This window comes from Gekko japonicus, unplaced genomic scaffold (assembly GCF_001447785.1).
Source record: "Gekko japonicus isolate JY-2015 unplaced genomic scaffold, Gekko_japonicus_V1.1 scaffold1180, whole genome shotgun sequence".
Lineage (NCBI taxonomy): Eukaryota > Metazoa > Chordata > Lepidosauria > Squamata > Gekkonidae > Gekko > Gekko japonicus.
This window is the reverse complement of record NW_015162515.1, coordinates 203,086-215,485: the sequence shown is the minus strand read 5'-3', so window position 1 is coordinate 215,485 and position 12,400 is coordinate 203,086. Positions and strand designations below refer to the sequence as shown.

The 12,400-nt window shown below is 47.7% G+C and overlaps 1 protein-coding gene across 1 annotated transcript in view; it reads right to left on the bottom strand.

The window, feature by feature from the left end:
- Positions 1 to 3,575: 3,575 nt before the first annotated feature.
- Positions 3,576 to 12,400, bottom strand: part of KIFAP3 (kinesin-associated protein 3) — a 97,229-nt gene continuing 88,404 nt past the window's right edge. Inside the window, exon 19 of the mRNA XM_015406201.1 lies at positions 3,576 to 4,280. Coding sequence (XP_015261687.1) covers positions 4,172 to 4,280 — 109 coding nt within the window. The 3' untranslated portion in view covers positions 3,576 to 4,171. The remainder of the gene's footprint in view (positions 4,281 to 12,400) is intronic.

The window sequence follows — 12,400 nt, the reverse complement described above, 5'->3', positions numbered from 1 at the left end:
CATCTCTTTTCTCACCACGGCTATAGAACTGACCTAGATCACAAGATGTAACTTTCCACCCAGCTATCTGGTCGATTGTGACTAAATGATCTTCTGAATGCGTGTGAAGTTAAATAAAGATATTTTAAGCTCTCCTCAGTGGTTGTGCGTTGACTCATACCTAGAAAGCGTTGGCTTAGCGCAACTTGCACTGGACAGGACAATGGACTAGAATCTTTTTAATATTTGTGGTGTCATAACAGTAACGAGATTTTCTGTGCATGTATATGAAGTGCACTTGAGTCCTTTCCGACTTGTGACGACTCTATGAATTAACGTCCTCCAAAACGTCCCATCCCTGGCAGCCTGGCTCAGGCCTTGCATACGGAGGGGCCCTCGTGGCCGCCTGGATGGAGTCTGTCCATCCCATGTTGGGTTGACTCAGTCAAGGAAGCCACAAAGGCCCTCGGTATTTTACGCATTCTGAAAGGGGGGAAAATCCAGAGGGGTTTTTTTCCTAAGTGCCCCGCCTCAATTTCCCAATTTTACCATAAAATTGGAAAAAACTTGTACAAAAATTAAAGGCACTCCCCTCCCCCCCCCCCCCCCCCCCCCCCCGTTTCTTCCTCCAGGCCTTCACCTCTCTGGGCATGCTGAAAGGCTTTTCCCATCCATCCTTCCCTACCTGAAGGGATGCAGACAGCATGGGCTGAACCCCAGGCACACCGCCCTCCATGCCAAGGAGTTCCAGGACTGCTGCATCTGAGCACAGAGGCCACGCGGGTGTGTAGTTCTGCCTACAGGCTGCCATATGTGGTGGGCTCAAATGAAGGGAAAACATTCTTTAGGAATCTCCAAAAATGATGAACAGGAAGGAAGGAGATGGCTGCTTTGGAGGCTGGACTCTGTGGCATTGTGTCCTGCTGAGGTTGCTCCCCCTCCCCAGGCTTTACCCCTAAAATCTCCAGAAAATTCCCAAGCTGGAGTCGGGGACCTTCACTGTGACTCCCCTCCCCCTTGAGTACGTGTGATGGCTCAAAAGGGGGAACAATGTTGTGCCTTTAAGTCAAGCTCTAGACCAGGGGTGGCCAAACTGCGGCTCTTTCACACTTAGTGTGCGCCTCCCGGCAGGGCGGCTTCCGAAACAAAGGAGAGGCCTGCCTCCCCGATCTCCTTTCCCCAGCCAGTTTCCCCCTCCCTGGGTAGGCTTGAGGGGGGGAAAGCAGAGAAAGAAAGCAACTTTTAACTTTGAACGCGTTCTCAAAGCACCCCCCTCCCCAGCCAGCTTGGAGAAAACATTTGTCTCTTTAAATATCTGTTTTCACCCCGTCTGTTTTTATTTCTGGCAGTCTTATTTAATGTTAATAAAAGCGAATCTGCATATTTTCCAATAAAAACGTGTCTGTAATATTTGTTCATGTTTTGTGGCTCTCAGACAGCTGATGTTTCCTCTGTGTGGCTCTTACGTTAAGCAAGTTTGGCCAGTCCTGGCCTAGAGGCTTCCAGATCAAGACTCTGCTCAGGCATGGCGGAGTCTGCTGGCTTGAACGCTGAGAGGCCATGAAAAAACACAAACTTTTCCACTGCGGAGACATCGCTTGGCCCAGGTTAAAGCAATCTTGGCGTTTGGGGGAACTACTGGAGATAGGGGCTAGTTTGCTTCCGTGGCTTTTGTGTCCTCCAATCATAAGCTCATCCTTTGAGAAGCCTGTAAGGAACGGTTCAACAGGCCTCAAGGATACCGCTACAGGGGTGCAAACCGAACGGGCAATGCAGGTGGTCTATGTATGTGTAAGCTCCCCTAAGTTCAAATAAATTTGGCACTTGCGCCAGTGTTTTAATAGAAAGCATCATAAACAGACAGGCTTAAGGCCATTAAAACAAATCTCTCTCCATGCAGTGCAGTAAAAAGACTCGGGGGAGACGTTTCCTGTGAGTATTTTGGATAGCAAAATGAACATGGGAAGGAATTATTGGACCACCATGGGAGGTCTGGGGTTTTCATGCCAAGTTTTCACACCGCCAAATGTTATTCCTGTTCCGTGTATCAAGACATCAGGATGTGGTTTTCCAAGCCCCTTTTTGAAGTTCGAGTACAGACCAAGTCAAAACGCACCCCGGTGACGTGTAGATTGTGAACCGGGATTAATACAACTTTGCTCTACGAATTACTTACCAAGGGTGCCAAAGCTGAAAAAAGGCAAGCGGGGATTGGAAACTCCACCCCCCCATGCAAAAAAGAAGTCAGCAGCACATGAATAAGAGTTCCAGTTAAACCTTCTGGTTGGGTAGCTGTGTTAGCTTGCTGCAGCAAGAAAGTGTTTTAAAAGGTTTGTGACAACTTAAAGACTTAATTAAGCTACTAAGACGTTATTAAAAAGGATGGAGTCACACCAATCCAAGATGCAAAAGGAGAAAGGATGCGGCTTGAGTTAAAGACAGGTGGCAACGCAAACTGTAATCCAAAAGGAACCACTTGGGATAGTCATCGGTAACTTTGTTGAAAAAAGGCAAGCGGGGATTGGAAACTCCACCCCCCCATGCAAAAAAGAAGTCAGCAGCACATGAATAAGAGTTCCAGTTAAACCTTCTGGTTGGGTAGCTGTGTTAGCTTGCTGCAGCAAGAAAATGTTTTAAAAGGTTTGTGACACCTTAAACACTTAATTAAGCTACTAAGAGGTTATTAAAAGGGATGAAGACACACCAATCCAAGGTACAAAAGGAGAAAGGATGCGGCTTGAGTTAAAGACAGGTGGCAACGCAAACTGTAATCCAAAAGGAACCACTTGGGATAGTCATCGGTAACTTTGTTGCTGAACCCAATCACGGGGAAATAACTATTATAGAGAGAATTTGACATCTGTGGGTTGAAAAGGTAAAAAGCACTCCCACCTTTTATGGTCCCAAACAATTCCTTTCAGAAAGTAGTTTTACAGCACAATCCCATGCGTGTTTACTCAGAAGTGAGTTTCACAGAAGTTAATACTCCCAGGTGAGTACGCAGAAGGACTGCAGCCTGATTTGATCTTGAAAAACAAGGATCAGCTCAGAAATGCTTCAATATGGGCTTTGTGATCTCTCTCTGGGTGAACCGTATGAGATTACCAGGTAACAAAGGACAAGGTATTATGAGTTTGAATCCCTGTGGCACAATTATTATTATTATATAATTTTTTTAAAAAAACAAAAACTTAAAAGGATAGCAACTGGAAGAATCTGTGCATCTTCAGAGTAAATCCAAGTTTTGCTTCCTAGTTCTCACTTTCTGCTTCTGAGGGCTTTTGCCATCCCCGTGGCTGCCACTGCTATTTGCTCCAACGTGGCATTACACATTTTAAAGAAATGACTTCAGCCGTGGTTACAGTCACAAATGTATTTGCGCCTCTGTGTTACAACAATGCAATGACATCAATGTGACCTGTTGTCATTTCCATGGGAGTCTGGTGGTTCAGCACAGTAGGATGAAGCCAAGGGCTAGATTAAAAGCAGGGTTGCCCAGTCCCTCCAGGTAGCCAGCTGGGGATCGGGGAGCTTACCAGGAGAAAAAGAAAGGCCCAGGCCACACGGCCAGCATCACGTAGGAAGTGATATCATCACGCCAGTGACTTCTGGGCAACGTTCTGGTATTTGGGCAAAAACTCTATGGTAAAACCAGCTTCCACCAGAGTTTTTGCCCCGATACCAGAACATTGCTCAGAAGTCGCTGGAGTGATAACGTAACTTCCTGTGCACCGCCAGCAACATGGCCCCCTCCCCCAGGGGGTCTGGCAACCCTCTTTAAAAGCTTTATTCAAGTGCATAGGGGGAAAGACAACTCAGTTACATTTACTACCCAATTCAATTATTGCTCATAAGCAAAGGAGTAAGTTGAGTTCAAAAGTCATGTTGTCTGGGCATTCAGTATGGTGGGACCATAAAATCTTTCTTTTTTAAATAGAAATTAAGATACCTGCTTAATATACATAACAATGTTAACTTCCTAGTTAATATTTGGCAAACACTGTACAAAAGAAAATATAAAGTCTTATTGAACAGCTAATGTTTCTCCAGAGCAACACCAACCAACAGAAACATGCTACACAGACTGGAAAAGACTGCTCTCGTGCGTTACTAAGGGGGAAAATAGTCTCTGCTCAGTGACTCTTCTTGTTCAAGACTACAGGAAGGGAATAATCTCATGCAGCAGCCTGCTCTATCGGGCTCCAAAGCTGTAGTAGTAGGGATCATCTGGTCGATATCCATAAGCAGTGGTGGGGCGGCTTGGGATACCTACGGGCTGGCCAAATCCATCCATCGCAACGCTGCACAGAAAAGAAAAGATGGTTGAGTTGACATTTGCATTATAAGATGTTTCAGTATACAAAACTTAACTTGGAAGACTTCCTCTAACGCCAACCGTATGCTGGATGCTCAAGTCCCTGTCCAATTTGAGGTTTTCCCTGCATGTGTCATTACATCAGTTGTGTGCCCGTACTGTATTGGTTTTTTTTCTTTTTTGCATATGTTTTGCTCCCTCTAGTGGTCGCTTCAATCTTTCCTACCTGTGTCTTTTTACAAGCACTTAGTGCTCATAAAAATAACAGAGAACAGCCAGGGTGTCGAACTCATTTGTTATGAGGGCCGGATCTGACATGAATGAGACCTTGTTGGGCCGGGCCATGTGTGTCATAAAATGTAATGCCAGGTAGCAGAGATACAAACTTTATAAAGGACACAAACAAAAAGGGTTTTTTTACTTAAAATAAAAATATGCTTAAAACATTAGCATTCTTGCAATATTTTGTTTAACAGTGTCTGATAACTGACACCTCTTGCTCTGAACTATTGCATCAAAATGTCTGTGCTGTTGCAATCTTGAGTATGCTGTTTAGGTGTGTAACTGTAAGCTGCAAACCTACGATGATGGAGCAGCAGAACTGGAAGAAGTAGAAGACAGCCAGTTCCACTGCGGGCCTGATAGAAGCCCTCTGAGGGCCTGATCCGGCCCCCGGGCCACATGTTTGACACCCCTTCTCTAGAGGAAGCAAACCATGTGCGGAAAAGAAAACCCCCAATGCAGTATGGGCACACAATCGATGAAATAACGCATGTGGGAAAACCCTGAGAGTACTTCCGCAAACAACTGCTCATGCAAGCAGTCTACCTGTGGGAGCAGTAAAAACATGGAGGAAGCAACTCATGTTTGCCTCTCGTCTGTAAACTGAAAAAAACTGCAAGTTGCACATTTTCCAATTTACAAAACAGGAATCATGATCTTATTTTACTTTGTGCTTCAAGCATCTCATGTGAGGACTGGTCCTGTGGGTAAAGTTTTTGATTGTGGGACGGTATAAGAGGAGGATGGTGGTCTAATAAGGAAGAAGCATGAATGAGAAACAGCACACGGCACAGGAGCACAGCACTAGGGAAGGACAAAACACTTCTGGCTGCCAGCTATATGTTGCAGGTGAAAAGGGGTGTGTGTGCGTGGCAATTAACTCACCCGGGGAAACAGCCCACTGAAGGGAGCGAAGTCGACTGATTCTGCTCACAAGCAAATTTGCATCTTTATGGTGAAAGGCATCTTAAATTTGTCATATTCATTACACTTACCTTTGCCAAGACTCTTAGCTAACAGAATCTGGCTAGTTAGCGCAGCTATGATATCATTTTCATAGGATATGACACTGTAGATACCTGCTTTGAATGTAAGCATAACCTCTTATGCCAGTTTGGTGTCGTGGTTAAGTGCGCGGACTCTAATCTGGGAGAGCCGGGTTTGATTCCCCACTCCTCCACTTGCACCTGCTGATGTGACCTTGGATCAGTCACAAGCTCTGGCACAGCTGTCCTTGAGAAAGAGCAGTTCTCTCAGAGTTCTCTCAGACCCACCCACCTCACAGGGTGTCTGTTGTGGGGAGGGGAAGGGAAAGGAGTTTGTACGCCGCTCTGAGACTCCAAGTGAAGGGCGGGGTATTAATCCAATCTCTTCTCTTCTTCTTCTCTTGGCCCATTTGATTTTCAGAAAAACCTGGGGTGAATGGGAGGCATTCTTTAAGAATGTGGTTCAGGAATCCAGGGACTGATAACAAGTTCAAGAAATTCTGACAACCTGAAAGTGGGGCAGCTACGTCTCCTACAGGCAGACAACTGGATTCACCCATATGCAGTTGATCCATACAGTATTATTTCCACAGGCCTCACATATGTTCTATGTAACTTTTACCTGTTCACACATCTTAATTTTGTCAAGAATTCCATGTAACAGTTCTTAACAGAATTAAAAACTGCAAACACAACGAAGGCCTATGATCTCGCTGAGCAGTTTCCTCAGATCCTCCGTTTGCGATTCAGGAGCTCCCTGGAATCTGAGGATCATGTTGGCTTTTTCCATTTGTAGCTGTAGCAAACAGTTTTCTTGGAAGTTTTGTTTTGCTTCAACTTCCCCCATTCTTTTCTTCATTTTCTTGTTTGTGGTGTCTATCTCTTTAATTCTCTCAGTCGCATGTTCCACCTTCTTTGCCGTTTCTGCCAGTTGTAGTTGCTGGGATGCGAAACTTTGATTCAGCGAGGTCAGTTGCTGGTTAATACCATCGAGTTGCTCCATCACCGGCTTGAGCATATCTCCTAACATTTTCATGGCGTCTGCTCCCTTTTCTGGTTTTGGGCTCTGACTACCCGCCGGTTTCGCTTTAAACTTTCTTTGCGAGGCCGCCATTTTATACGATGGTTTACAATTCCAAACCGCTTCTCACAGACTCGAAAAATTGTCACCTCGTTGTCAGCGCTCAAGTAGGTCTCTCCACATAAAATCGCTGTTTATTTCACCCCTACACCCTTTGTTACGCTTATCTGTCCATTCGCATAAGAGGCGTCCCTCTTTGCACTCCGCATTTCCCACGGGGGGGGGGGGTAATTCGCTTTTATGGCACATGATTCTCAAATTGTAATTGCTAGAACTGTAACAATACCATATGTTGTTAACAAAACTGTCAGAGTGTAATAGATTCTTTCAGAAGTTAAACGATGGGATTATAGGAATATATTTATCCTCAGTAGAGAACTTTGAGGATCAGGTTGAGGGATCAGGTTGCTAATCCTACAGAAGGAAGACAAAGGAATTTCAAAGCAGAAACTTGCATATGGACAACCGTTTATTTTGAACTCACGTTCATTGTCGGTCACTTCTCTGACCTCGCTCACAGTAAACGATATTCCGCTCGATCTCCAGCGTTTGTCCCAGTCAAAACAGCTTGTGCCCGAAGGCCACACAGCGGCAGGACCGTCAGGGCGGAGGGAAGCCTCAATTCTCCGGCATTTAGCCATCGAAGAGGCTGCCCCTCAAAAGCCCTATGGCCTGGAGCCTTTCGCAAAGTGCTACTTGAGGTAGCCCCCCCCCCATACCACTGGTGTGCGAGTCGCTTCCCTGAGGTCCGGGGAGAGCGACCGCCATCGCTGATCCACAAACCGGAAGCCCGGGGCCTCCATTGTTAAGGAGGTATCCAGGAGGACTCCCAAACTCCTAACCTCCAGCACTGGCACCAATGGAACCGCCCCGACTCAGGCACAGGACCTCCGTCTTCCCCAGATTCAACTTCAGCCGACTCAGTCTAAGCCAACAGGCCACGGCTTGCAGTGCCCGGTCCAGGTCTTTCGGTTTGGCAGGCAGAGCCACGCGTGAGCAAAGGTGCATGTCTGCAGCCCCCGCAGCCTCGATGCTGCTCCCCTCCGAGGGGGCTGGCCAGCGAGGAGGAGGCAAGAGCCATCCAGGCTCTGCCCCCGTGTGAACCTGCCTCTGTCTTGCCAGAGGGGAGGACCCCCCCCCCCGAGCACACATTTCTGGGGGAGGTGGAGTGCAGCGAAGCCGGCTTGGCACTCTCTCCATCTCTCTTCTGAAGCCCAAGGAGGCTGGGGAAAGGGGTTTCTCACCCAACCCAAGGTGGCTGCATTGTGATTGGCAAGGCGAGTGGGAAAGAGCTCCCCTCCCCATTTTCTTTTCCTCTCCTTCCCTTGGAGTCCCCCCCCCCCGAGCCAGGAGCGGCTACCGAGAATGCTTCTCCCCTTGGCACCAGTCCCACTTTGCCAGCTACGCTGGGAAGAGGAAAGCCGCTGCGGTGGCGGAAAGTGAAGATGGCACTCCGCCCCCCCCCCTCCTCACCAATGTATTCCTTATGCAGAAAGGCAACGGGGGAGCTGATCCCCTCCTTGGTGGCTTGGAAGGGAGCATGGTTTGGTTTTTGTAAAGTGTGCCTTGCCATCGGTTTGCATTTGCTATAGGCAGCAGAGGGGAGATTGAGCCACTAAGCTCAGGAGCTAGAAATACAGACATCACTGGGGGGCAGGATTCCGCATTTTGTGAAGGAAATGCACTCTGCACTTGCTCAGGAGCACTCTTGGCTCTGCTAACTATGTGGCCTTAGAGACAGAATGGGAGACAGATGGCAGGGCTGCCCCCTTGTTGCCACCCTAACAAAAAAATTCTGGCTACGGGGCCTCCCTGGTTGAAGGAAGATATATGGATCCCGTCCTGACAATGATCTCTGACTCACAAAAGCTTATGCTGGTATCAAGTTGGTTAGTCTAAAGGTGACACTTGATTTCTGTCTTCTTCTGCAACTGCTTGTATAATTTACACTGAGCTTCAATCTCTTCCAAATATTTGCATGTTCTCACCAGAGGCTACTGAATTACTAGCATCGGATTGCTGTCCTGTTAACACCGCTGAAGCTTTCCTGGTCTCCAATCTCTTGCACGTCTATGCCTCACAAAGGGGGCTGAGGCACATGCAAGAGAAGTTCTCTCCCTGAGTCCCTAGATGGCGCAATCCCCTCACTTCTGGACCGTCACTGCAGCCACTCCCAGCCATTTCCAATTGACTTCAACTTACTCCAAACGACTCCTGAACACATTTTTTAATTAGGGAAGGGAGGGGGAAATCATGGTTTCAATTATGTGCTGATCAAATCAGTCCTTTTAGTTTGATAAACACGCCAGTAATTAGGTGCAGAGCCTTAGAAGTTAAACAAAGTCTCCAAGCGGCCTCGGATGCCTTGGTGCCAAACGGGGCTGTGAGGACGGCGACGACTCCGGCAGTGACAATTTGGGATGTTAAGCAACACAAAGGACCAAGCTGATTTAAGCTTTGCAGTCACTCAGCAGGTTGTAAATCTGGCCTAATTTACATGTTAACTTTTGCAGCACAGTGGCTATTTCTCTGTTGGTCGGCTCCCAGGCTTGTAACAGTCATATCTGAAGTGTCACAAGCAGCCGGTCTCTAAGTAGATGGAGGTGCAGTACTGGAGGGGAGCCCCAGACATTACCTGTGCCCTCCTGTCTCTCTTTCCTACCCAGGGGTCCGTGCAGGGAAGAAGGAAACTTGGAACAACCCACATCCCAGGCCATGGATCAGCAGAAGGCCAAACCAGAAAAGATGCAAAAAGATTTCTGTATAAGACTTTCTGCAGTTTGGTTTGGTTTTGTTTTTTTAAAAAAGCATCTGCAGTTCCCAGCAGCTACTTTGAAGATTAGGAAAGATTTGCTGGGTGATACAGTTTTAACCCTTTCCTCTCATGTCTCTCCACCATTTAAATTCTAAACTCCTTCAACTTGCAGTTTGCTGTGCGTGGGGAAAATGCCTGGCCACACATTGCCCCCCCCCCTTGCGGAGTGAACTACAGCTTTTAAATCATGGCAGCAGTACAAGAGGAAAGGGTTAAACAGCTTCTCACACAGAAACGGGGGGGGCTGCTAAAAGAGCATTCGTAAAAACGGCAAGGACAATTTGATAGACGGGTGTTTCACATCTCATCCAGTTTAGTCCAGAGCATCTCAAACACACAAGCGGTTCAAGGCTGCCCACTCTTAAGAAAGGGCCGCCTAGAAATGTTAACAGGTAGCTTGAAATGCGTGAAACGTGCAGTCGCCAGGAGTCGATACTCTCCATGTGGCGGGTGTCATCTAACAACAAATGGCACCCTTGAAATGTCAACAAGGATTTTGAACAACTATGCAATCCCCCAAATTCTTTATGCGACGATTCGCAAGGGCTCTTGGTCCTCAGAGCGGGACTTGCAGGGCAATCAATGGGCAGAGCCCTGCCGAGCAGTCAGAGTCTGGTAGCGCCTGAGAGGCCAAGGAGATTCTTGGGGGGGGGGGACGCAAGTAGGCATGGTGGGTGTTACAGAGCAGGGCTGGCCAAACTTGCTTAATGGAAGAGCCACACAGAAGAAACATCAAATGTTTGAGTGCCGCAAGACATGAACGAGGATCACACACAGGGTTTTGCTTTTTATTAACATTGGACAGTGTCATTGATGCAACGAACATGAAATTGAGCCAACTTCAGAGGACAGCGGAAGACAGGAGGGCCTGGCGGGAGCTGGTCCATGGGGTCGCGAAGAGTCGGACTCGACTGTGCGACTGAACAACAACAAAGGTTTTGAGAAACACAGCTCTCTTCGTCAGATGCATCATTCACCACTTGCATCTGATCTGACAAAGACAGCTGTGTTTCTCAAAAGCTTATGCTACAATAAAGTTTGTTAGTCTTAAAGGTGCTATTGGGCTTTTTACTGTTTTGCAGCAACAGACCAACATGGCCAACTCCTCAGGGTATTTTATTTTATTTATAATTATACTTATTTGTCCAATGGTGTTTGTTTGCTAATGACATTCATTTGTCTGAGAGAGAGAGAATGCATGAGAACGCTTCTAAAGTTAAATCTGCTTGCTTTCTCTGCTCAAGCCTACTTGGGGAGGGGGAAGGGAAGACTGATGGGGGAGGCAGGCCTCCCCTTCACTTCCCCAGCCGCCCTGCTGGGAGCCACGCAGTATGTGTGAAAGAGCCGCATGCCGCTCCCGGGCCACAGTTTGGCCACCCCTGCTCTAGAGTCACGCAAGCGTCTTGTTGGCTGGTGGAAACTTAGCAGCTGACCAGAGGCACTTTCTTGGCATATTACTTCTCTTGCTTCCCACCAAACTTTCTTTCCTTTTCCAGTTTCATCAGAAAATAATTATTCAGAGGCTGCGGCCTATGCCAATCCATTGTGGGAACACTCGTCTAGCTTTTCGGCAGCTATGTTGTTTTTATAAACTGTACACACACATCTCCGGTGCCATTCCTTCCTCATGCAGTGTTTTGTGGAACCGTCCCTTTGTGTGTGTGTCCCCTTAAAGGCTGTGCATCCAGATCCATTAGAAGCAGCAAACAGACGCCACCCACAGGTCTGCCCAGAAAAGGACGTGATGCTGCGGTAACAGGTGTGAGGCAGATAAGGATTTTGCTCACGGGACGGGCAGAATGGGATGGCAACCCCCCAGTCCAGAGCCACCGGCTACGAGCACCTCCCCTCCGTGTTGTGTTAACAAGCGAGCAATCTAATTCAGATTTAATATCCACCCATCACCACCTTTTAAACATGTTCATTTTTATATACAGCCACCTTGGTGTGCTCTGGTACTTTGCAGATCCCGGGGGCTATAAGAGGAATCCCTGCTGTTCTGTGCAGCTATTGCACCTCCGTTAATTTTTTTTTAGATCGAGAGAAGAGGAGGAGAGTGGACGTATACCCCCTTGCCCTTCACGTGGAGCCTCAGAGCGGCTTACAGACTCCTTTCCCTTCCCTTCCCCTCCCCACAACAGACACCCTTGTGAGGGAGGTAGAAGATAAAACCAGTCCCTTGCCAGCATCTGTTCAGGGCCTGAGTGTGGAAGATCTGTGGTTAGTCTCTACTGCAGTTCCCCCTCACCAGTAAAGGCGCCTGTGGGAGTGGGGGGGGGGCGGTGCTTAGCCCTTCCCTCACAGGAAGGCAAGGGCAGAGAGGGTTTTAAAAATTCTGTCTAGTCAAGACGTTTACATGCCATCTGTCCACTTCAAGAATGACCACTCTCTCCCTGGGGTCATCTCCCCCTGCCTTCGAAGCTGTCACGGGGGGGGGGGGGGCTATTACGTTAGGAAGGAAAGGAGACCACGGGAGAACCTCATTGTGGGTCTCCTGCGATGTTTCCGGTCTGGCCCTCAAACGATGTACTCGGAAAACTGGCTTGCGAAGAGCGTGGCCGTGGACGGGCAGGTCTCAGGGCCCTCCTTACTGCCTTTCCCTGGGTGGAGCGCCAGGGTGACCGGGAGACACGGAGTTAAACAGAGAACAGCTTAGCTTAGCTAATTACTGTGAAATGCTAACCTCAGTTGCTGGATCATTTTGAGACCCTTTAAAATAGGAACTGTGTATTTTACCCCCCTGCACTCTTAATGATTTGTTTTTTTAGTCTGAAATCATTTCCAGCCATCGGTTATGCTTGTGGTCTCTACGCATGCACTTCTCTCGAGCACAAATATTTCTTTTTCCTATCGGCCTGCCAGCCTTGTCAGAGCAGATTTCACTGTAAACTGAAGGCTGATACTTAAAACCTCTTGGATTACCCGGGCCCTGAGCAGGATCT